Raw genomic sequence first — 23,641 nt, forward strand, 5'->3', positions numbered from 1 at the left:
TTTTTGTACAATTAAGCTTTAGTGAAAATATACATCTTAAAACAAATGAAGTACAAATGTACAAAAATCCTTGAACTCAGATAAAAAATATATATAATACAATTTGCTACAGAGATATAAAACATTTAACGTTTGCTCATCCTTTCTGATGAGAGTAAAATGATTTAAAGTCTGGAGGACTCCTGCTCATCATCACTGCAATCAGATTTAAAACAGACCTGCAAGAGAAGACAAACAGACAACTCAGCTGCAGAACCGACACAATTGTTTATTTATGTGTTTTATGGGCAACAGAAAGGCTGGAAGGGTGGCTCTTTCTCCAGCACACTTTATTCCATACTAACTAAATGCTTTAAGAAAAATCAAAGGAAGCCACAATCCAACCCCAAATCTCCAGTCATTAAAGTTTCATTTAACCTTAAGTTCTTTCCTCCTTTTAACTTCACAAGACAACTAACTGCAGTCTTATTACTTCAAAACCAACTGAAAACTCTCAAACCATATTCATTTTTTTAAGACTCTTTCTCAATACATAGAAACATATTTTGGGACAGTATGAATCCTGCTGATTTGGCTGGAAAAGACTACAGTAAGACACAAGCTTTATCTTTAGCTGAGATTATTAGTACACTCAACCATCCCTCCTATTCCATCTACTGTAAGTGGGAGAAAAGTGAATTTGAAAAGGTAAACTAAAAATGATGGTACTATTATACATTCCATTAGCATTGTATCATTTTAGGAAGGTGAATTGCCAGCTGAAGACAAAAAATTTCTTCATACAATTTTAATACATGGCCCTGCTGTGGCTACTTAACGATACACTCCAAGCTATTTTAAAATTCCATTTCTGCTTGAAAGCAAAAGTAATTTCTACCAAAGTGTTCACTACTGGAATATATTCATAGTTCTCAAGGTAATTCCACTCTAAGTGCAGGCACACTGAGCAAGCAGAATTGGGTATAACATCTTCAACTGCAAACCTTTTCAAATAGCCTTTTTCTTACATCCTATAGGCAAACACAATGCATTGTGTCTTTTAGGTGGTAAATACTGACTTCTCTGAATGTTTACTAAAGAGTAGAAGTCAGGTGTGTAAGAAAAGGCTGTGCATTATCAGCTATGTGAAGATACGTTGTTGTTTTGTGAAGATACATTGTTGTTTTGCTAAAGTCATTAAACTACTGCTGCTATTTTAACATTTGTTTCATGGTCCTTCTTCCCACTCATTCATTTTGAGGATATTTCTACTTATTTACTTTTTTATTGGATATATACTTATTTTTGCTAAGTTACTTATATATGGTTTTACAGAGGGTCTCAATTACCTCTGAAAACATCTCTCCAGAAGTTTTAATTAAAAACTGGCAAAATACATAAGGAGCAAGCCCCAAATTAACCTCTTTAGTAAAGAAAGATCTGTAGCACAGCTTTTAACAGCACCCACTACCTTTCTCCCAGGCAACTAAAGGAAGGTAGAACACTGATAGAGGAAAACCTCCTGGAGTTAGAGGGATTGCCACAGTTTCTGAAACGCAGTGGAGGGGAAACCATAACAAACCAGATTTCATTAGTTTCAGTACTCAGCAAACAACTTCGTTTTCCTATCATCAAGTAACATAAACAACCTGAATGGAAGTTAAGGTCTTGCTATTAATTTTCTTATGAAAGAAAAGAAATAACCTTACCTCTCCACTAAAGAGTCTGTGAAAGAAGCCTCTCTTTGGTTTAGGAGACCTCTCTCTGTCTGGTGACACAGTACCATCGGTTTCATACGCATTGATATCTTCAAAGCATCCCGTTTCAATCATCTTTGAAACATATGAAATATAAACAAAATGTCCACACAAGCCTTTCAAACAAGTTCCATGTATTATCTATTTACTCTGGCTGGGTACTCTTTAATTCATCAGCCAAACTACAGCACTCACAGAGCCCCACAAAGGAGGCACGAAGCCAACACGGGCTCTCCCTGTGCACTCAACAAACTGATGAGTAGCAGTGAGAGACTATCACACAGGGAAGTACTCAGGTGCTCTCTTGTTTTGGTTGCATTCTTGCCTTTCTTCTGCCTATGATGCAATAAGCAGAAGTTTTTAGAACCACAAACTGATTTTCCTTTCGTGCATTCTGCTCATGTCAGAGCAATCTAGCCTAACACATGTAATATCTCTATACCCTGAACTGAACTCAATTAATAAACATGACATGGGGAAAAAAAAAAATAGGTATAATGAAGATGGGTCTCTGGAGAGAAGAAAGGGATTTTGAAATAATCTTTGTCTGTATACATAGAAAATAAAAGAAATAAACCCAGAAAGGACAGCAGGTGAATGCCAAAATGTAACCAACAGGTAGGGTCAGAAGGGGGGGAGTGGCTAATGCCCACATCTAGTTGGCATTTGTCTGTGAATGCCACTGGTACACATCTGTCACAACAGCACGGAGCCAGATGAATACACCTTGTAGAAGGGAGAGAGGGCATAAAGAGGAATAGGAAGAAATGCACTCTGCTTTTAGTACAAACCATGACATTAATACAGTCATGGGAGAGCAAATGGAATTCTTAAAAGACCAAGTGCAAAGATTTGGGGGAAGGTTCAGTAACATGAATTAAAATAAAAAATAAGCACGAATGTACAGTGAAGTCTGCACAGTTATTCCTTGAAGAGAAGGAATTGCCATCACCAGAATTCCACAACTATTTCCAACTTTACCCCGCTATGCTGGGTCATTAAGCTGCAGTGCATTTTTTCATGACTAGATCATATTCTGAAGGTCAGAATTAAAACATAGCATAGGAAATATCTATTCCTCCAAGGTTCATTTCTTCTTAGTGAAGACTTTCTATGTCAAATGACACCTTTTCAAATCTCCTTCTTAATGTAACACAAAAAAGCAAAAGGAAAACAAAAGGGAATGTACTTTTTTCTCCAAATTGTTTGAGAAATTGCTCATCTTTTGTGTTCAAGCTTTAAATAAAACCAATCATACTGGGAAAGAAACTACGCCTCTAGAATTCAAGACAATACTAATTTCAACTAACACCTTATAATAGGGGGAAGGCAGTCGTAACAACAACTGTGATTTTAAAGATTTGTTACTGAGTGCTCTTGCTGAAATGGTAAAGAGGATTTGAACTGCATGAAGAGGTACTAAAATTCTAGTATTCTATGCAGAATACTCGAATAGTCATTCACTAGGCACATGAAAAAGCTCTAAGAGAAAAGTCTGACTCAACTGATATTCGGTTGTTTGTTTTGAAACCTTGGAAAAGGTGAGTCTGCAATTCTGTATTACTGTGTCACTTGAATCCCCTATTGATACACAGGCACTATATACAAAAAACTTGCACTGTGCCTATTTGCTTTTGAACACTTGGAATAGCATTCCATCTCTCTCCTGTGAACAGCAATACTGAATAACATGTGATAGAAGAACAAGGAAAAGGTGGTCCTGCTGAAGTTAAACACTGTTCTGAACACTGTATCTATGATGACTCGATGTCAGACTCTATTTATGAAAATTTACCACAGATCTCAGTTTTTAGCAAGCTGCTTATGTTTTGGGAAAAACTTTCTTTCTGAAGTCTTTAAGCAAGGAAGTCTAAAGCAGAAACTTCTTTACATCTTAGAGAGAAAATCAATACTAATTATATCCTTTATTAAATCCTCTATATTGCTGTACTAAGGAAAATAATCTTTTAAGAAATACACATTACCTCATTTTGCCAAGGGATGGAGACACAACCCGTAACAAACTTGGAATAGAAGTCATCATCTGTAGTATCCAGGTTCACTCCTTTTACTGTTGAGAACTGCTCTATGTCCAGGACATCTTTACAATATACAGCACGTGGCTGCAGTACAAGACAAGATTGATTCATTAAAGTTTTGGGGTTGGGTATTTTTTAGTTGTTTTTTGTTTCTCTATATGAGCAAAAAGGGAGTGAAATACCTGCAATTTTATATTTCACAGTGTTGATCACCAAATTACACTATGCTACAACACAGAAATATGAAAACTTAAAAGAATCTCATGACAAGGCACCTGAACAATTTCATCCATCCAGCAAGTAACAGAAAGGAAGTATCAAAACCTTCCCTGGATTTCTTATGGTTGTCATAGTTCACTCATCTTCTGTCACCCTCCTTTCAACTCCAGAGTATTTTCTTCAAACATATTTCTCATTTGTTCTGCATCTGAGCTATGGAAGTGGACTTTTAAGGACTAAGAAATCAGTTGCAAAGCTCCCTAGAGAAATGCCACTATTGTAAATAACTTTGTGATCTCAGATGAAACGATACAAAAAAATTAGCTCTTAATAGCTACAATGGCATTCTCCTGCCAATTTAACTAATTTTAAAGGTTTCTCTGGGATCATATCATTGCTGACATAGAATTATGACAGTTCTTGCCTTTTTAGATACTAATCAAATCTGTCTCACCTACTTACATCTGGCAAGAATGGAGGTTCTAACATGTTTGCTTCCAGCCTCTTGAAGTTAATGTTCCTGAAAATAGGATGTTGCTTTACAACAGCAGCTCCATCTTCAGTGCAACCCAGTCGTTCCCCTGGATTTTTAGCAAGTAACTGCAAAGACATGGGGGAAAAAAGCTGATACATGATATAATCCCACAATTAAAAAAATTCTACATACGATGTCTTTCAATAAGTTTATTTTGCTACTTGGCCTTTTATTAGATAAAATTTATCAAGTATCAAAACAAACTGGAAATCCAAATGACAACATTCTGGGAACAAATATATTTTCAGTAGAAAAAAGAATCCCTGAAAGCAGACCATTTGAAGATTATACCCAAAGTTATATGAGAATATTTTAATTGATGCTACGCTGAATAGATTTTACAGTACAGACGCTGCAGTAGACTTTTCTTTCAGGAAATACAGACTAACTTTTTTCCAATGGGCTTAAGTAATGCACATATCTTGCATAAACTAGTACAGAAAGCTTTCTGTATAAACTTAAGATCAGGCAAGACAAAAAAAGCTCTTGTTTTGTAGATACTCTTTTAGGTGAGCAAACTAGTGTACTACTCTGCCACTTCTTCCCATGCTGTATCCAAGCTGAGCTGTTGTACTCCATCTATAATTACATGTGGTGCTAACAGTACTGGACCATTTCAATCATGTGATAAAAAAAATCAATTTATGCAGCTTTCCCTTCTGAATGAAGACATTAAAACACTGTAGTTGATCTCTTTAAAAGGATTAGAAATTTAATTTTCAAACCTCTACATCTCTTCACCCACCATCCTGCAGATGGATTTTGCCTCCTCTGAGAACTTGTCTGAATATGTTTCCTGGTCTTCCTTTACTCTCCGGTCAATCTCATCCCGTTTGACCCTTTCCTTATGCTTCCTGAATGGAGACTGTCCTTCAATCATTTCATAAATCAAGCAGCCAAGACCCCACCAATCCGGACTGAATGTATACTTTTCATTTTTGAGCACTTCTGGAGCTACAAAACAAAACCAAACACACATCCATGACATTTCACTTTAAATTGACTAATAAAATATTGGAAAAACTCTCAGTTACCCTTCTGGTTCTGTGCAGAGATGTTTGTGTAGCTTCTCTGCACTTTGAAGAAATGTTAATTTCTACAGTAAGGACTCTGTATCCAAGAGAACTAAAATTCTTTAATGCTTTCCAGTATTGTTTACAAACTAAGAATAAGTTTTTCCAAAGCTTGGAAAGAAATGTATTGTCACAGTAATCCACCTGCTTACCTGTGACACTAAATCTCTTTGAATCTCAGAAAAAAATTAGGTGCTTTCTTGAAGTTCTACCTAAAGCTAGAATTTTCAGTTAAGTTTTCAAGTTTATCAGTAGGCTTAAAATTGACTACTAACATCTACCACTTTCTTCTTCTCATAACATGTCTAGTAAGTAATCCAGGCCAAATACACATTCTCTGGACAAGTCATTTTTATATTAACGGGAACAAATTTTCTGGTAAAATGTAACAAGCAAAGGATACTTTACATACCCATGTAGCCCACGGTCCCAACTCGACCTCTGACCGTTTCTCCTTCTGGAATCTGCACAGCTAATCCAAGATCTGAAATTCTGATATGCCCTATTTATGTTAAAATAAATTATAAATAGTCAGCAAATAATACAGGGTCATCACTGAAAAAAATTCTGTACAACACTTCATAAAAAAACCACCCCAAAATATCAAAAACATTCATATACTCAAGTAGAAAGGAGTGATTTTTTATTATTATTCAGCTCCTCCTTAAATATGTAAAGAAAAAGAGGCATAGATCTAACTGATTTCCTGAAGATCACACACAAAAAAATTTGCTGTCGAGCACTCTAATTCCTAGCTTTGGCATAGGCTGGTGCTCTAGGACAAACAGAAATAATGACTGCTCGTTTCAGATTCTGTATCTATGCATCAGACACTTGTATTTTTCCATTCTGTACTCCCACCACAAAAACTTAGCTGACTTCCTAATAAAGCTTCAAAATTTACTTAACTTACTCCAAATGTGGGAAGACTGTAGCCTGTACTGACACCCAGTTTTCCTCTCACAGAGTACTCTAATAATGCCAAGCATGAGTACTCAGAATTGCTATTCCCACTCCCACCCCAAAACAAAAGCAGCTGAGTCAATAACCTACTTAGAATTATTTATATGTACATGTCAGTTCAATAGTAGGATTTCCCCTTCTCATGAATCACTCCTAAGCAGATAACAGCTTCTACCTCACTTTATCAGCCAAACTTCTCAAGCTGATTACTGTCTCTATTAGTCACACATTTACACCAGTACCTACGATGTACAAATCACGTGGTGGAAGACTGATTTCTCATGACCAGCACTGCTCAGATGGGGAACCAGTCCAAGAAGGGCAATGGGAATAAATTCACCCCACCCACCCTCAAATTCCCATGGACAGATACCATTCTTTCTTGGACAGACTCAGGAACTGTTTCAACCACATTTAAGACACTTCAAGGTAAGACATTTTACTGTAAAAATGCACAAGGTACTTCCTTAATAAAAATATACAAGTTTAGACAGAAGAAAGGACAATTATATTTTCAATTTTAAGGGAAAATATTGCCAATCATCTATAGAAGAAAAAAAGTTCCATTGGGGAAAAAGAAAAAAACCCCACACATATTTACTACTGGTTATAACAGACAGGGATACTGTCATTTACAGAAATACCCAAATTTATGGAATGATTCAGGCTGGAAAGGACTTCAGAAGGTCTCTAGTACAACATTCTGAGCAAGCAGCCAGCCCAAAGCATGCAAGGCTTTTTAAATTCTTGTCTAGAGTGGACACTGCATCACCTCTCTGGGCAGCCTATTCCAATGCCCAAGTGTCTTTGTGCATACATGCTCTGGAATTCAAAAATCTCTATAGCATCAATATTAGTTAACAGCATATTAATTTCTGATTTACACAGGACAGATAATCAAGAGGTGGAGAGAGAGAGAGAGTAGAGAAAGTCAAGTGTCACTCTGTACACTGGTTGGAAATAACGCTCCGGAGCACCAAATGCTATTTTAAATACATTCAGATGCTCTTCTGTTCTCTGACATCTGATGAACCCCTTCTCAAGTGCATGATCTGAGCTCCTGAAGCGATTTTCTAATTAGTCTCCTCTGCTCCCTGGAACTGGATCAAAATATCCCTGGCAGAGAGAGAGCATTCTGATGCAGTCCTGCAAGGCTACATTTTTCCTCAAAGAAGCCGTCAGCTTTTGCAAGACACTACTGGAGAGAAAAATTAAAGAATGTATTTGATGTCTAGCAAAGCTTTAGGTCTTGGAAAGGGACTTCTCCCAAGCATCATCTTTCTTGAAATTTATCAGTCAGAACATGCTGACTTAAAAAAAAATATACTGTGTTAATGACTTCAAAAACGGTTTTTCCTTAACTTAAATGCTCAGCAGTTACAAGAACAAACTTGTAATATTCACCCACAGCTTAGGAGAGAATTGCTGCACATGTTCTACAGTCAATTCAAAAGATTCTGGTAATGACTTGCATACAAAGTCATTAAAGAAGATTAATTTGGCTTCTGAAAAACAAAAGACTACAAACATTTCTTCATATTGTTTGTACTTTCTTGATTCTTTCCAGCCACATAAGCACTAGTGACCATGAGAACTCTTTTAGTTGAAATCTTACAACAGAAATGCTTCAGATTTCTTTTCTTCTTATTGACTAAACATTCTGGTTTACTAAGTAAAGTTCTGGCTCCACATCTAACAAATTGTGTTTCCATAGTTGAAGAAAAGACAAACAAAACAAATCCATGTAAAAGTTTTAGCCATCTTAAATCAAGTGAAGGAAGGAGAAAGAGGAGCAAAAGGGAAAAAGTAGTCATTTTTTAACCCTTCAAACATCATCATCGTTGATCTCCAAAGTCCCAGTTTTTTCCCCCGTCTTCTAAAAAGCAAGGGAAGTTTTTTCATTGCTAATTAAAGTTAAGATTTAACAATTAGGTTCCTTTCATGATGAGGAAATCCCTTTGATTTCTGGCACAGTATTAATTAGAGGTGTAAACCTTTATTTCAAAATTAATTTTAATTTTTACGTACCACAGTCATCAAGAAGTATATTCTCAGGCTTCAAGTCTCTACAAATCAAACAACAGAAATGTGAATTAAACAAAGGCAAAATTATTCATCATCAAGTACCACAGAGGCAACGTAAGATTTCTTGGTTCTGATTGAAGCAACTTTTCCACCCACATACAAAAAAGAGTTGTGAAGTTGATGGCCTGTAATACAAATAGTTTAATCAGAGAACTCCAGATCCACTTTCCCCCAACTCTCTAATCCATTTACATTAACAAAAGCAATTTGTACTCCACGGATAAGAAACTTTCTCCACACAACTCTGAATCCTGATATGAAGGAACCACCAACTTATACCCAAATTTGTGCTCACAGGTGAAAGATATTTCTCCTCAGAATATCAGCAATACAACTCTCAAATTATAAAACACAGGTGTTTGCTGCAGTTTGATGCTGACCACTTGCTATATTCCACCTCAGGGTGTCAGAATATCAACCAAACTCATTCTCAAGACTAAGCACATCCATTCAAACTCCACTCCTTTAATTTGGATATGCAATTTCTAAAGGCTGGATGACTGCATCTAGCTAGGACTCTTTGCAATCAAATTTCTAGGAGTCTCTATCACTTTTCTGTAAACATCAAGTTTCAAAAGCAACATTTTTTAGCTATTAAATGCTAGTAAAACTCAGGAAATAGTAAAAGAGCAATTAATTCAGTATTGGAGTTCTGCATCTTCTTGTGCATTTGTACTTTCAGAACAGAAGAAGAAACTCAATAGGATGTTTGGATTCCCCCACACACAAGGAAAATTTGGGGAATCATTGAAGCTGAATCAGAAGCTGTTCAGAGGTTACTTATAGGATTTATCTTCTAGCAGATTCTATTGAGAATTTATATACATACATAGGCATGAAATATATGCATAAAATATATAATGCACATTATTAATTATAATAATGTAGATAATCAGTTATAATGTATACTGGTAATGTATACTATATATACATATTTGTCCATCAGAAAGTATATGACTGCAATGTAGTCTCTTAGATTTATTCCATCATAAATATCATAAAGCCAGAAATGGACAAGTAAAAACCAGTACTTGGCTAAAAAGTCAGTTATTATTGAAATAGATTATTGAAAACAATATGTACATATATGGGTATGCATATGACTGTGACAAGAACAGTTAATCTATACAAGCAGAAAAGACTGAATAATGTAAAAGAAGCAATTTTAGCAAGAATGACTCTAGAACTGACATTCTAAATGAGAGCAAATTGCACACACATACAACTTGTTCGCCAAGAAATCTATATACTTTTTTCCCTTTTGTTCTGAAATATGTGTATTCATGTTAAAGTTTCATTATCTTATTAGATTAACTGTACAAAGAAGTCAGAAAGATACTCTGTTTCTAATGCTTTTAAGTCTATTCAAACCTCATAATGTTAATAATGTGACGTTAGATACGATATTACAATATCAGAGAAATCAGGATAGATCAGAGTTTAAAAAACCCAAACGATTAAAAACTCCACATCAGTATCAAAAAAGCAGAAGAAAATTCAGCTCAAACTTTAGGTAGAAACACATCTACTTTAAAGCACAAAATATATGCTCAATTTAACTCAAGTAAACAAGTTTAAAGATTTCCATCTCCAAAACGGCCAATTAAAGCCCAACCTAAAACCTAATACTTAATAGCAACATCTTCTGCTTAATAGAAGCTTATTCTGGTCTGACATGATTTTAGTTAGTCCATAGTAAAACTCATTTCCAGCCAAAATTCCATCTCTTTAATGCTATTAGTTTCTTGACCTAGCAGCACAAAGTCAGCTTTTGGAAGCATTCAGCTACAAGTCCTAGTCCTGGGATGCCAGATTTGGGGTATCAGCCTTCTCCCTCTTCCCTTCCTACACCACAACAGAGGCTGAAATCTCACTTTCTGTTGGAATACACAGACACCCTGCACTGGATGACCAAGCTCAGAGTGAGAGGTGGCAATGTAATTCTATCAACAGAGGCAGCAGCTTTCCCTTATGAATCAGAGAAAGGCTGGACGACTGCAAAGCTCACAAAACTAAGAGGCTTATTAAAAAAGTTGAATAAAATTCTGTATTTCAATTTGGACTAGACAAGCACTAGTCTATTTATGCCATAGCTAACATCAGCCTTCCTACAGAGAAAATTTCTAGAGAGAAAGCCTTCCTGGATTTCACTGCACAGATACCTGCTCTGAGCAGGGGCACGAGGCAGGCAAGGAGCTGCTTGGGTTTATCCACTACAGCTTCAACAGGCCTTTGAGCCTGATCTTTACCTTCCAGGCAAATTCCGTGGCACTGTGGGTATGTACCTGGGTTTGTGAGGAAAATCTAGGTGTTCAAGCAACTTTTCTGATAAAACCACTACTGTCCTTTAGGAGATGGATAACTCCTGCAGGAAAACTCCAGCAATTAAGTCCCTTTTGGAAAGCAGGCACTTGTTCCTCACTCTGACTTATGTAAAACTGACTTAGCTCTAAGTATTACCAGACTTTAAATGTAGCAGACAGATGAATAGCTCCACTACTGCCTCTGTCTGTCTGTTTGCTTATTTTTCTAACGTCAGCACCATATGGGAAGTCACAGATAGTTTCACAAGCTTCCATTGAACAAGCAAACCAGCACAATTGCTGTCACAGGGCAGGGCCCTCCTTCCAGCTCTACATCTGTTCTTTTAATCCAGTGGGAACCCCACTAATAAAATGACTCAACTGAATCAAGGGTCCTACAGACAGTCCTAACACCACTACTGGAAATACATTAATAATTGGGAAAAAGACACAAGAAGTACACAGAAGAAAACTGGTGTCAATGGAAAATTAGGGTATGTTTTTCCACTGTCTGAGGTATTTTGCCACTGATGGCAGCAAATCCCAAATATAATACATTTATAATACATTTCAACATGACTGACCTACACTGAAACTGCCATTTCAGACGGACAGACACAAAAACCCATTCTCAGGAAAATGTTTTACCACAGTATGTTACAGAATTAAAGTCCACCTTAACAGGTTAAGCTATTTGTCTAAAAAGAGTTAAAAATCTTTTAAAGCTAGAAAACAAACACAGTAAGATATCTTGAGATATGGCAACAAGAAAAAGAACTATTTCTAATTTCAGAGGAACAGCAAAATAAGAAAAACTTTCCATCTCTATTTTCTTGTCCTGGAGAATGTAAAATACTTGTTACCATAATTTTGAAAAATAAATCATGTAATCAATGAAGATGTGCTTCATTATGTTCTCCCTTTCCACAACAACATTAAGACTGGAGGTTGCCACCATAACTTCTTTAGTGAGAATAAAATAATTATGACAAATTTTCCCAACCTTTTTGTTTTACTAAACATATCTAATCACTGTATTAAATGTATTTCCATTAAGATGCAAGATAGAGAATTTTGATTGTGTAACACATCACTGTAATTGGTGACATTCTGAAGACTCCCAGGTATTATGATTAAATTTAAGACCTTCTTTTTCCTCTGAGTTTATAAATTCTTCAGTTTCCAACACAAATACAGGTAACTGCCTCTCAGTTCTTCATTTTGGTATGAGCAGAAGATTAAAAATAATGCTTCTAATTAAGAGACAATTTTACTCAGAACTGGTTGTGAAACCACTTTTTTCCATGCTCACAAATTTAAGCTAATGTGATTTCTTAATTGGAAACTGATTATATAATAGCACCAAACAGGGCAGAGATCTAGCCATCAAGACTGCTCCAGAAGAAAGCATGACTACTTCAAGATCTGGAATCAAAGACAGAAAACACTAGGATTTGACATATGTGTTTGAAGGTCTTCTTGTAGGGAAATAGCTAAAAAGTTGGGCTTAAACAGGAGGGCTCTGGTTTGGGGGTTTTTGTTTTGTTTGGGGTTTTTTGTTGTTGTTGTTTCGTATTTTAAACAAACAGTTTTGTTTTCACTTGGGCAATGTGAAATGACCTACTTGTAGCTGATCAGATCTTTCATCTGTGCTTCCCTCCTACATCTATGCCAAAACACACCGTGTGACGCTGCATGATTGGCCAAATTCTCTAGGGAACCACATCCAACCACCAACAGAAGCCTGATTTACTCTGTGGCTCTGCTGCTTTCTGCTCTGTGTGTGTGTGTTGGTCTTCTGTACTGGGGAGGGAAAAGACTAAGACTCACTATATTAACTTAGACTTTAGATCTTCTTTGAAAGAATTGGTACTAGGTATTACAAAGTAGGAATATAAAGAAAGCACTCTTGGTCCACCATGAAGTTTGTTTTGCTTGTTCTGTAATATTGATGCATACCAGGGTTAAATGATGTATGTACAGAAAACAGCAGTAAGATCATACAATCTCAATTACAATGCAGAAAGCTTCTGATAGTTTAATTAATTCAAAACCAATAATGTTTTATTGGAGGAACCTGAAATAAAAACAGAAGAAGCTTTTCATATGGACTATGACTATCATTTTACCCTCATGGTCATAACATGCAATGCAGTCAGGGATTTCCATAGCCTTCTATGAACTACTTTGGATTGGGCAGGAGTACAATCCCATATTCCTAAAACTTCCTTAATTAAAAATTAATTTGCTTCATAAATCATAACTTATTTTCATTTTTCAAACAGACTTTGAATCAATTTTATAATATTTTAAAATGTATCAAGCATCCAGACCTAAATTAACAGTAAGAAGACAAATAAGATCAGTAATTCTGAAGGACATGCCATGAAAAGGACAAGAATTTTTTTTTGCTTCTTTTACTGTGAACTTGTTCTAGTGGAAAACAATACATTCAGTGCTGAACAGACATGGAAAGGTACCAGTGACTGCAGATAATACTCACCTGTAAACAATTCTCTCCCTCTGCAAATCCTCCAGGCCACAGCACAGTTCTGCAGCATAGAAAATAGCCCTTTCTTCATCAAAGCCAGGATTTCCCATGTTATATATGTGAAACTTCAGATCCCCTCCATTCATTATGGTTAATACTAAACACAGGGCATCTTTTGTTTCATACGTATAGGATAAACTAACCTAAAAATGGGGCAGGGCGAGAAGAGGACCATTAGTCATTCACAGACCTCAAAACAACTCATAGCTCTTCTTTTCCAATACAATCAGTATGTGAAAAATAACAAAACAGGCAAGCAGAAAATCACTCCTGCAGAGTACTTGAAGACACAAAGGAATAGAGACTAATTTGCCTGTGTAGACAAACCCTACACCACCAGACAAAAACTTATGAAAATCTGTTTAGACACCATAGAACTCCATCCAGAAAATAGTTATCGATGATGCCTCTCAGCTCCACATTACCTGTATTACTCTTTGTCCAGATAACATGCCCATTTACTTATTTTATCAGCACCTCAGGAATTTTGCATTGCCAAACCATCTTCCTGAACTTCTACGAGACTCAAAATTGCCCTACATTAAAGAAACTCAAGAAATTATTTAAGATCAAATGTGTAGTTTCTATCTCTAACCTTCCAAGTGACTGCATATTTCCCTGATTGAAAACTTGACAATAGTAAAGACTCAGTACAGCTCTTCATAGTCTTTCTTCTCCTTGTATTTGGAATGTGGTGCTGATAGGCAAGGAAGAATACCAGGATTTTTTTCAGGTTTTAAGTAAAAGTTTTTAAAGTGGATTTAAACTTTTAAAGTAAACTTGTGAATTCAAAAAACCCATCCCACTTTAACACAATATAATGTATTACAAAAATTAACATATGCTGTTGAAGTTACAAATTCATTTTCAATAGAAAAGGCTCAGCTCTCTGATGATTATCTGGCAGGATCTTCAAAATTATCTACAAAGAGCAATGGAATTGCTCTTTGTATTATCTACTAAGAGCAATGGAATTCAAACATATACTTAGCTTTCATTAGGTAAGCTAGCTGGGTTAAAATCAGTAGGATTTTTTTTTTTACTCAATAAATATATTTTTAAATGCAATACAAGTAAATAATGGCCCTAATTCAGTAATAGGTCCAAACTCTTCCTTTGGAAGCATAAATCAAATACTAATTAAGAAATAAATACAGAAATCAGCTACTTGGGACAAGGATTCCTATTTGGAGGTTTTCATTGATATGTCCAGCTATTAATGACTTTACTTGTGACACAGGCATGACAAATTATCTACCCCCTCCCAACCCAGTATTACTGCAGATCTGAGATCCAGATCTTTCCTGTTGCACCAAAAAAACCCCATTGAATAGCAAGTGGAAAATAACTCGTGCTCAATTCTATAAAGTTATCTCAATTTTGACTTTGATCAATTATTGATTTAGAGTATTTACATATGCTGAAAAAAATGTCACTCAAAAATAGAAGTTTCACTGTTATAGTAATTCATGGATCAATTCAGGTACTTTCTGGATTCAGTTTCAATCAATTCAAGGCCAAAAGCTTGGTGCAAAAATAACATTAGCATATTTATACAAAAGCATAATTTGCAATAGTTTAAAATATTAATGTATCTGGCCAGCAAGTTCTTAATTTTTCTTTTAGTTGGCAGTATTGTATGGGATTTTTTTTTAATACATAAAGCTTATTGGAAAATACATACATACATATTTTATACATATATATTTATAAATAACTTTCACTATCCTCTGAAACAGGTACTTCAAAATCCTCTCCGATCAGCAATACAAAATTTATCAGTAAATGGATTTAAAACCAAAGTAGAATGCATTTTAAATTAACATTTAGATGACAACATTTTGATTAAAAAGTAAACATTACCTAGGGTAAATTTTACTTGGTATATCTTTGCTCATTATAAGTTATTTCACTGCTTAGTAACTAGAGCTACTAAGAGACCATAATATACATAATAGCATCAGGTTAAAGTATTAAAACTAAGATTTTCATTCCATGGAAGTTCTATTAAAAAGTTAATTGCTTCAAATCCAAGACACCTCTTTAAGTCTTAGCACACAGCAAAGCAATATAACCTGAATCAATATACAATTAAAATGTCATGTTTATCTCAGACTATATAAGCAATAGAGTAACAAACGCTACAAAAATACCCAAGGATATAAAAACTCAACTATTAAACAGAGGACAAAGTTTCAGTGGCATCACCATGCTGAAATACACTTAATGTTCTGGCTGTGAGTGAGAAAAAAAGCAGGCAGACTAAAACCAATTCAATATTGGATAAAAAAAGTCCTCTGAACAGAACTACCCAAAATAACACATAAGACATACTTATTATTGTATCGAGATTTTTCTCAACAGTCACACAATCTCTAAATCAATTAAAAAATGAGTCTTGTGCCCATAAGCTCCTGGAAGAAACTGAATGAAGTAAATGAAGAGAGACACGTTTCCGAAAATAAGATCAGAAGTAGATACTTACTACAAACCTACTATTCACTTTTTCTAGAATTCTTTTTTCATTTAGAGCCATTGATTCTCCTTTCCTCTTCTTTATTCTCTTTTTTTCTAGCTTTTTACAAGCATACATTTTTCCTGTTGCCCGTACTTGACAGGCACACACCTGAAAAAGAAGGATAGTGTCAGAGATGCTAGGGATTTATTTAGAGTTTTTATTTTAAAGAATTTTTAAATAATTTCATTTTCTTTTCAAACTCTTTCATGCTCTCAGAAAATGATGGTCTGTAAGCATCAATACAGAGCTTTCACTCATGAAACAACTTTAAAGGGTCACAAACATTGTAACAGAATAGAAAAAGTGATCATACAGAGGGAAACCCATTTCCGTTGGGGTTGAATAATTCAGTAAAACTGTGGATCTTGTGTTAGTGAAACAACTGACTGGGATAACAGTGTGTGTATAGACAAGCAGGACAGAGGACAAATATCCACATCATAATCAAACAGGGGAAAGATTATGGTAATTTAGTAACCCTACTTCCCCTGCAATATAGGGTTCCAGTTAAAATACATAGGGGAGGAAAAACTTCCATTAACTATAAATAGAATTAATAAAATCCATAGATTTTATTTTAGGCTCATAAATATTCTATATAATTATTAAATACAAACTAAATTTTCACTGCCAAATGAAATTTCTAAATAGAAGCAACTGTTGTCAGTCAGTGGAAGTTTTCTCCAACTTTGTGCACAACCCACAATTCTGAAACTAACACATTAAAAGAAAACAGTTTGGATTGACAACAGTTTGCCAGGTGATGTGTCAAATGTAGATTGATGGAGACAAGACTTAAACAGCCTCTCCTCTGTATTAACCTTTCTTTTTTTCTTAAAAATTGCCTCACAGAAAGATACTTCTATACTCACCTCTCCAAATCCACCTTTGCCTAGGACTCGGTAATGCCTAAATGTGTGTTTGGTTACTGGTTGCCTGATGAACAGAAAGAAACAATTACTGCAACAGAAATTACAAACGTCAGTAATCCCCTCCCCATCCCGAGGGCTGTCTTGATGTTCTCCTTTCTGTTCTATGACATCTTTCTGAACAAATGTTGCCTTTGGCTCATGAAGACAGCACTGTAATAAGCTGAATTTCAAAGGAAAGGGGTGCTCTGTTTAGAAACGTGGGCTCCCTCATGTGGTCACCAGATATTCCCAACAGCAGGAAGAAGAGCTGGTCAGCTTGGCCCTTTGTGTTTACAGTTAGAGCCTTATGTGTTCTCATCACAGACAATTTCTCATGTCCTGCTGCTCCCTTAGCTGCAGTAGGCTGACATGCATTGCAATCACATCATGCTTACAGTGCAGCATTTAAAAGGTAAGCCATTTCTCATTTTACCTTGCTTTTTCAAAAAAGAAAGAGTTGTGGTATGCAAGAGCAGTTCAAGAGCTGAATTGTTAAGGTGTGGAAGAGGAACACGTAACTGGAGGCAGTAGAGCTGTTAACCATTCTATGCTAAAACTCTCCCAAATGTGTCAGAGCAGGGCTATTCCATGGTAGTGGGTTTTTCTGCATTCTGTTTTAAATGAGTATTCATTGTTAATGCAGGTTTTTTCTCAGGACAAGACAGGGAGGTTCATTTAGTAGAGAATTTGAAGAACTTTCCTAGTTCTCTTACTGGCTTCTGCTACCAATTCAGTAAAATAAAGACATTGGGTGATTGGAATTTACAACAAAAATAATGCTCAAGCACCTTAATGTTTGAATATGTGATCACATTACCCAACAGGGCTGAACTGGAATCAATTTGTAGCAATCTCAGCCTTCTGAAAGAGTCTAGACACTTACTTAGTATTGATTTAAAAGCCCAAACTAGATTCTAAAATAAATATAAATCTTACTATCTTGTAATTACTAGATTTGTCTCTGAACTGCCTTAAAAAACTGATTAGTTACCCAAGCATCCAGTGGGTTATAAAACTAGATTAATCTGCTTATTAACCACCAATTAGACAAGGTTTGAAACTAAAGGATGGGAGCATTCCCAAGCAATATTGGTATTCCATTGCACACCTGACAGCCAAACATATATCTACATGATAATGAATTTCCATTTACCCAATACAAATTTACCATTTAAACACTACCAGACAGATAGTTCCATTGGAGTACTGGTTCTCTTGCTGTCCCATCAACATCATCCTTTACATCTTGTCTTCCAGATCAAAATTTCTTAGACAGGCAGAGTCATTCATTAGAGCTTTACAGCATTTCTAGCATAATAAGCAGAATTTGTCTCAAAGCAAAACTAAATTATAATGCAAACATTATAAATAAACTTACTTTTCCAGCCATTTCCACTGTAAGAAACGGGAAAAATACACACTTTCTTGGTAAGCTTCAAAAGGTCTTTTGCTTAGGTATTCATGGACAATTCTAGCAGGAAAATAAAGAGAAAAATAAAACCCATCTTATTCTGAAAAAAAAACACGATACAGCAGGAGATGCTATCAATCTACCAACATATATTCAAACCCACCCAAATATCAGCCTCTTGGCAGCTATTTTACGCAAGAATGACCTTGCAAATACAATGTCTGAAAGTATTTAAAAGGTTTCACACATTCTTTGGACAGTGGTAAATGAAATTTTATTCTAGGATTCGAAATTGAAGTACTAAATGCCATATCCATACCTGAACACCAGGCACCTTATCATTCCCTTAAATGAAACACACCAAGATGGAGGTGGGGAGGAAAACAATTAATTCAAACTGTATAAAGGTATTTACCACAGAGAGGAAAGGGGATGACCTACATGAGATACTCTGCTTCAGGCATGTTTCACTAGGTCTTCTCACACATCCCTTTCAATCTTTTAATCTCAGGTTGTTATAAAGCATGCTTATTTTTGTTGTCAGGGAGATGACCCAAGCAGTGACAAAACATGAAGTAATCCTTCAGACATGATCAAGCATGCCTTGAAGAACCAGAAATATGAGAAACATAAAGGCTTCAAAAGACATGTAACACTCATAAACATGTACCATCTCTCCAAGAAAAGCCTCCCCTGCTACTACGGTGTGAAATCCCAGTCCACGACTTCAGAACAAACCCAAGTTGTATTCTTTACTGTTAACTATCAACAAGAGATCCTCTAGTCAGCCATCTCAGTGGAACATAACTGTTGGCCTCAGTTCAACCTGTTTTCAAGAACCTTAAACTGTGTAACACTGTTTTCAAAAACTTTTCAAGTTCCAGTTTACAACTTCACATTTCAGTGAGTACCCTCATCATGGAGAGAAGTCACTCAAAAGGTAAGAATATAATAAAGAAAAATACTATTTAACTTAACAGAATACCTGGTAGCAGACACCAGTGTGATTTTTATGCAAAAATAGCATTAAAGAAAAAGCTCAGCAAAAGTCAAACATCTAAATCACATATGAAGGAAACCCAGCTCTCTAATAAATCTGTTCCAAATTTCTTACCTATGCTCATTTCAGAGACCAAATACTTCTGGGTGTAACAACTTCATCTTTCATTTTTCTTAGAAACACACGAATTTCTCTTGTGATACTCAAACTTAGCACTAGGCATTTTTAACCTACCTAGTACAGTCCATAAAAAGATCCTTAGAAGGGTTCTTTTCCAGTCTTGCTTTACATTCATTTACTGTTTCCTGAGGTATTTCTGGCAAGTGTGCTGCAGACTTGACAAAATAAAAAAGAAAGAAAAGCAACAATTACAGTAATTTTCTAAATCAATAGAAAAAGTTTTGTATTCAACATGAAATTAAATCTTTAATACAGGAAAAGAAAAGGAATGGTTTGGCTAACGAGAAAAATCGTTAGCAAAAATATTTGAGCAAAGTTTTTATTTATTCCCTATTACAGAAAAATGTATTGAAAGCTATTCCAGCTATTTACTACTTCAGTATCTGGGGAAACAAACTTGGCAATAAGTCAAATTTCTTTTTCTTTCCATAAGTCTACCACCACAAAAACAAGTTATCTATTTCCCTTGGCAAGATGAAAAAAAGGAGAAAGAAACATAAACACAAGTTGGGAAACTATTTCAAACCAGACCAAAGAAATGTGGGGGGGGGAGGGGTGATTTGCAAAAAACTGCACGTGACTTATGGTACTACCAAAGAAATTCTCGGCAGAGATGTAGCAAATTTAGATTTTATCTGCTTTTGAGGCATCTCCAAGACCTTCTTTTGTATAAGATGACCAGAGAAGCAGAAGGAGCATCTATTCATAGAAAGGAAATGTCTAATTATATACCCACAGAAAAGCTTCAGCTGGATACCAAAAAAGAGACTCTTAATAAACGCAAAAAATCAGCTATTAATGATCACCATGGAAAATAAAAAACCAGAATGCTCCAGAAGAAAAGAGCATTTCACTTTACAAAAACCTGCAGCAATTCTGCAAATATACAGCAAAGCAACCAAAGTCTGAAAGAAACTCAAGAATTTCTCATCTTCAGATCACAAAATTCTGAGTTAATATGTTATTAATTTTTCTTTAGGTGTTAAATGGAGAATAAATGGTAGTCATAGTAGTCTTAAAAGCAGAGATCAGTCAAGTTTTCTGCTCAAGTTGATTGAGCAGAATTTTAGAGCACACCTCTCAGAAAGATAAAAATAGGACTAACGAAGTTTGAAAGTCAGTTGACTAAAAAACAATGCAAACATTTCAATCTATTTATCTGACATTTTTCAAAACGCTTGAGAAAATATTTTGGAATATAACATATTTACCCCATTAGTGAAGTACGTCTCTAAAACTTTGAGGCCACAGTCTATACGCTTTTCATCTGAAGATACCTCATATTCTGCCTAGGGGAATGGAATTGAAAATTAAATTCTGTTCAGAGCTATTTGGCACTTAAATCTTTTACATATGCTAGGTAAATTTTATCATCAATAACACAATACTCTTAATATAAAAGGAACTGAAGGCTCTCATTGTTTAAAATCTATTTAGATTTTTAGGCTATATAGTGAAACATATGAAGAACAGTCTTAAGGAAAAAGAAAAGCACATGGAATTTAACCTTTGGAAAACATACAAGACCTAACAATTAGTCTAAATGCAATTATAGAAACTGCATCCTAGAGGTTAAATTAGATCAATTATAATGAAATAGTATTTATGTAGTATTGTAGGACACAATGATCCAGACAGAAAACAATAAGAGTACAATTATCAGCTTTTTCTTCACTGTACTTGTTTTCCTTTGCGTCTTCTTAGCTATAGCCTTGGTAAAAACCACCTTTCTACAAGGTTATGTTAACTGGAAATAAGTGAGATCTAAACCAAACCCTACTTCATTCTTTGAAAAACTGAGTAGATACAAAATTTGTCAGTTTTTTACTTAGTAATGTCTGATACTGAGATGTAGAAAAACAGCCTTGTGCAATACAGTGCATTTTGCAGATAAACAACTGGCAGCTGAACAGAGGTAGCTACTTATGGGAAAAAAAAGCAACCAACAAACCATCACACAGTTACTAAAACTGAAAAACTCCAAGGACCACTTACTACTCATAGCTTTAAGGAATAATCTAGAAGGAAACATCAGAAGTTACAACTTTCAAAGACAACACAAAATCTGGGGAAAGATGAGTTAGAAAAGAGCAATCTCAAACAGCAACCTGTATTAGGTTCATAACCTGCGCCAACTCAATCAAAGCTAATTTCACATTTCAGAATGTAAATGCACGTAGCTAGGAACAAAGAATATATGGCAGACTTCCAGAATGGAGGACTGTATCATACAAAACAGTTGGGCATATTAGGACAACAACCATCAGGAACCTCACAGGAAGTTCCAAGTGATTGATCTAATCAGAAGTTATTTACCTTTATTAAGAAAACTAGAACACTGAAAAATGACACTTCAAGAACCAAACACACACACACACACACACACACTACTGGGAATAACAGAATCCCTGATCTCCAGTTCTGCAATTAATCACAACTAACCCACACTGACTCACTACTAAGTCATCAACATCTTTTTCTGCTGAGACATTATGGTATCGCCCACTTCAGCCCAGTACTCAAATCCACTAACAGTTGCAAGCCATTGTTTTTGCTACTTCCATTCCACTACAAAAAGCCTAATGGTAAGGAATTATGGAACTACCAAACAACCTGAGCAGGCCAGAAAAGTTCATCAACCAAAAGTTCAGCAGTGCACTTCGCACCTTTAACATTTTCAATTCTGCGAAAGAGGTCACTAATTCGATACAAATAGTCAGGCATAATGTTTTAAGAGGATACTGTAATTTAAAAGGAAGTTTGAGAGATGGCCTTTCCAATTAATCCTGTTACTCACAGAACTTAAGAGGGAAGTTTGAGCTGTCACCCATTCCTTTTCATACTTAAGCAACCCTGTCCCCAGCTAGTGAAATGAGTCACTAGACTGGATAACTGTAATTCCTCACTTTAATTTCTTTCACTTATATTCAATTATTTCACAACTCTTCTTTCTGTAAAGCCAAGCTGACTCCAGATTTTAAGGTCACACCTTCTCAAGAGTTGGAGCTTACCAGTCTTAGTAATCAGTACAGGTAGACAACATGGTATTTTACTACCTTGATTTTGGACTCCTGAAATAATCACACTGCTGAAATCACATTGCTTCATATAAGAGTCAGAAAGCCCTATTAATTAAGATGCAAGGCAGATATTGTATTTTGGGATGTACGTGTATCCAGTGATTCCCAAGCATAGTTCTTCACTGCGATTTTTCAGATGGAAGTTAAACAATACATTTTAAAAAAAGAAAAGTAAATTGTGAAACCATCCCTTATATCAAATTATTTTAGTTATGACAGTCTTCATTAATTCACAGAAGAAGTGCTGTAATCTACAGAACATTACAGGTTGTATATTTCAAAATAATTCAGTTTTTTCAGTTAGTGTAAAATGGTTATTTCTTAGAGACAATTCCACCTGAAAACTGACATCTGCAGAGCAAAGACACCTGCCTTACAGTCATGCCTAAGGTTTTTTCTCTTTTGTGCTGCCAAAGATTCTGCTACTCCTTAGCTAAGCTTTTAAGGATTAAAAATGCGCACAGAAGTTATAACCATTTGGGTACATCCACAGTTGTCCATGGTCTCCCCACTGTGCTCTGGCTTACATTCACTTTAGGATGTGAACTCCGCTCTTCTGGATTTCCATTTGATCCATTCTATGTCTCCAGCTGCCAAACTGATCTCTGGAATTTGGTGCTAGAACAGTTCCCAGGAGTCACAAAAATATGGTGAAACGCATCTGGGGAGGAAGCTTAATTCCATAAAGATTCATTGACAAATATAAAGCTATTTTACTGATTTGACACTCAAATTCCTTTTTAGCTGATCTAGTGACTCAGTTTATACTCCCACGAGGGGAAGATACAGTGAAGCGGGAGGCACGGCAATAATCCCATGGACTTCCTTACACCTTGCCTCTTTCAGAGCATTTTGCATTCGGATACTGTGGGATGCATGTCAGCTGCAGCACTACCCCATTTCTATATTCTTTAGTCATTTGTTACCCTGAATTAAGAACAAAAATGGGTGGAATAGAAAAAAAGCTTTTCTTTTGGCAGCAATCTCAGTTTAAGCCTATATCTCATTGCTCTTGGATTAACTATAAGGGACAAAGA

General features: G+C 35.6%; 1 protein-coding gene across 3 annotated transcripts in view; it reads right to left on the bottom strand.

Moving 5' to 3' along the window:
• Window positions 1-23,641, bottom strand: part of GRK4 (G protein-coupled receptor kinase 4) — a 36,499-nt gene continuing 12,858 nt past the window's right edge. Inside the window, exons 4-16 of one of the 3 annotated variants that reach the window (XR_010430264.1) lie at window positions 20,736-20,813; window positions 19,579-19,679; window positions 18,312-18,404; window positions 16,895-16,958; window positions 15,990-16,130; window positions 13,457-13,647; window positions 8,594-8,631; window positions 6,015-6,104; window positions 5,275-5,483; window positions 4,449-4,594; window positions 3,722-3,859; window positions 1,689-1,811; window positions 1-218 (exon numbers count right to left, since the gene is read on the bottom strand). Coding sequence is in view for 2 of the 3 variants with exons in the window: in XM_064653357.1 (XP_064509427.1) it covers window positions 165-218; window positions 1,689-1,811; window positions 3,722-3,859; window positions 4,457-4,594; window positions 5,275-5,483; window positions 6,015-6,104; window positions 8,594-8,631; window positions 13,457-13,647; window positions 15,990-16,130; window positions 16,895-16,958; window positions 18,312-18,404; window positions 19,579-19,679; window positions 20,736-20,813 (1,458 nt within the window). In the remaining variant the exon portion in view is untranslated. Of the gene's footprint in view, window positions 219-1,688; window positions 1,812-3,721; window positions 3,860-4,448; window positions 4,595-5,274; window positions 5,484-6,014; window positions 6,105-8,593; window positions 8,632-13,456; window positions 13,648-15,989; window positions 16,131-16,894; window positions 16,959-18,311; window positions 18,405-19,578; window positions 19,680-20,117; window positions 20,214-20,735; window positions 20,814-23,641 lie in introns of those variants that run through there. The other 2 variants (XM_064653357.1, XM_064653358.1) reach the window with 2 other exon arrangements.

Source organism: Pseudopipra pipra, chromosome 4 (assembly GCF_036250125.1).
Source record: "Pseudopipra pipra isolate bDixPip1 chromosome 4, bDixPip1.hap1, whole genome shotgun sequence".
Taxonomy (NCBI): Eukaryota; Metazoa; Chordata; class Aves; order Passeriformes; family Pipridae; genus Pseudopipra; species Pseudopipra pipra.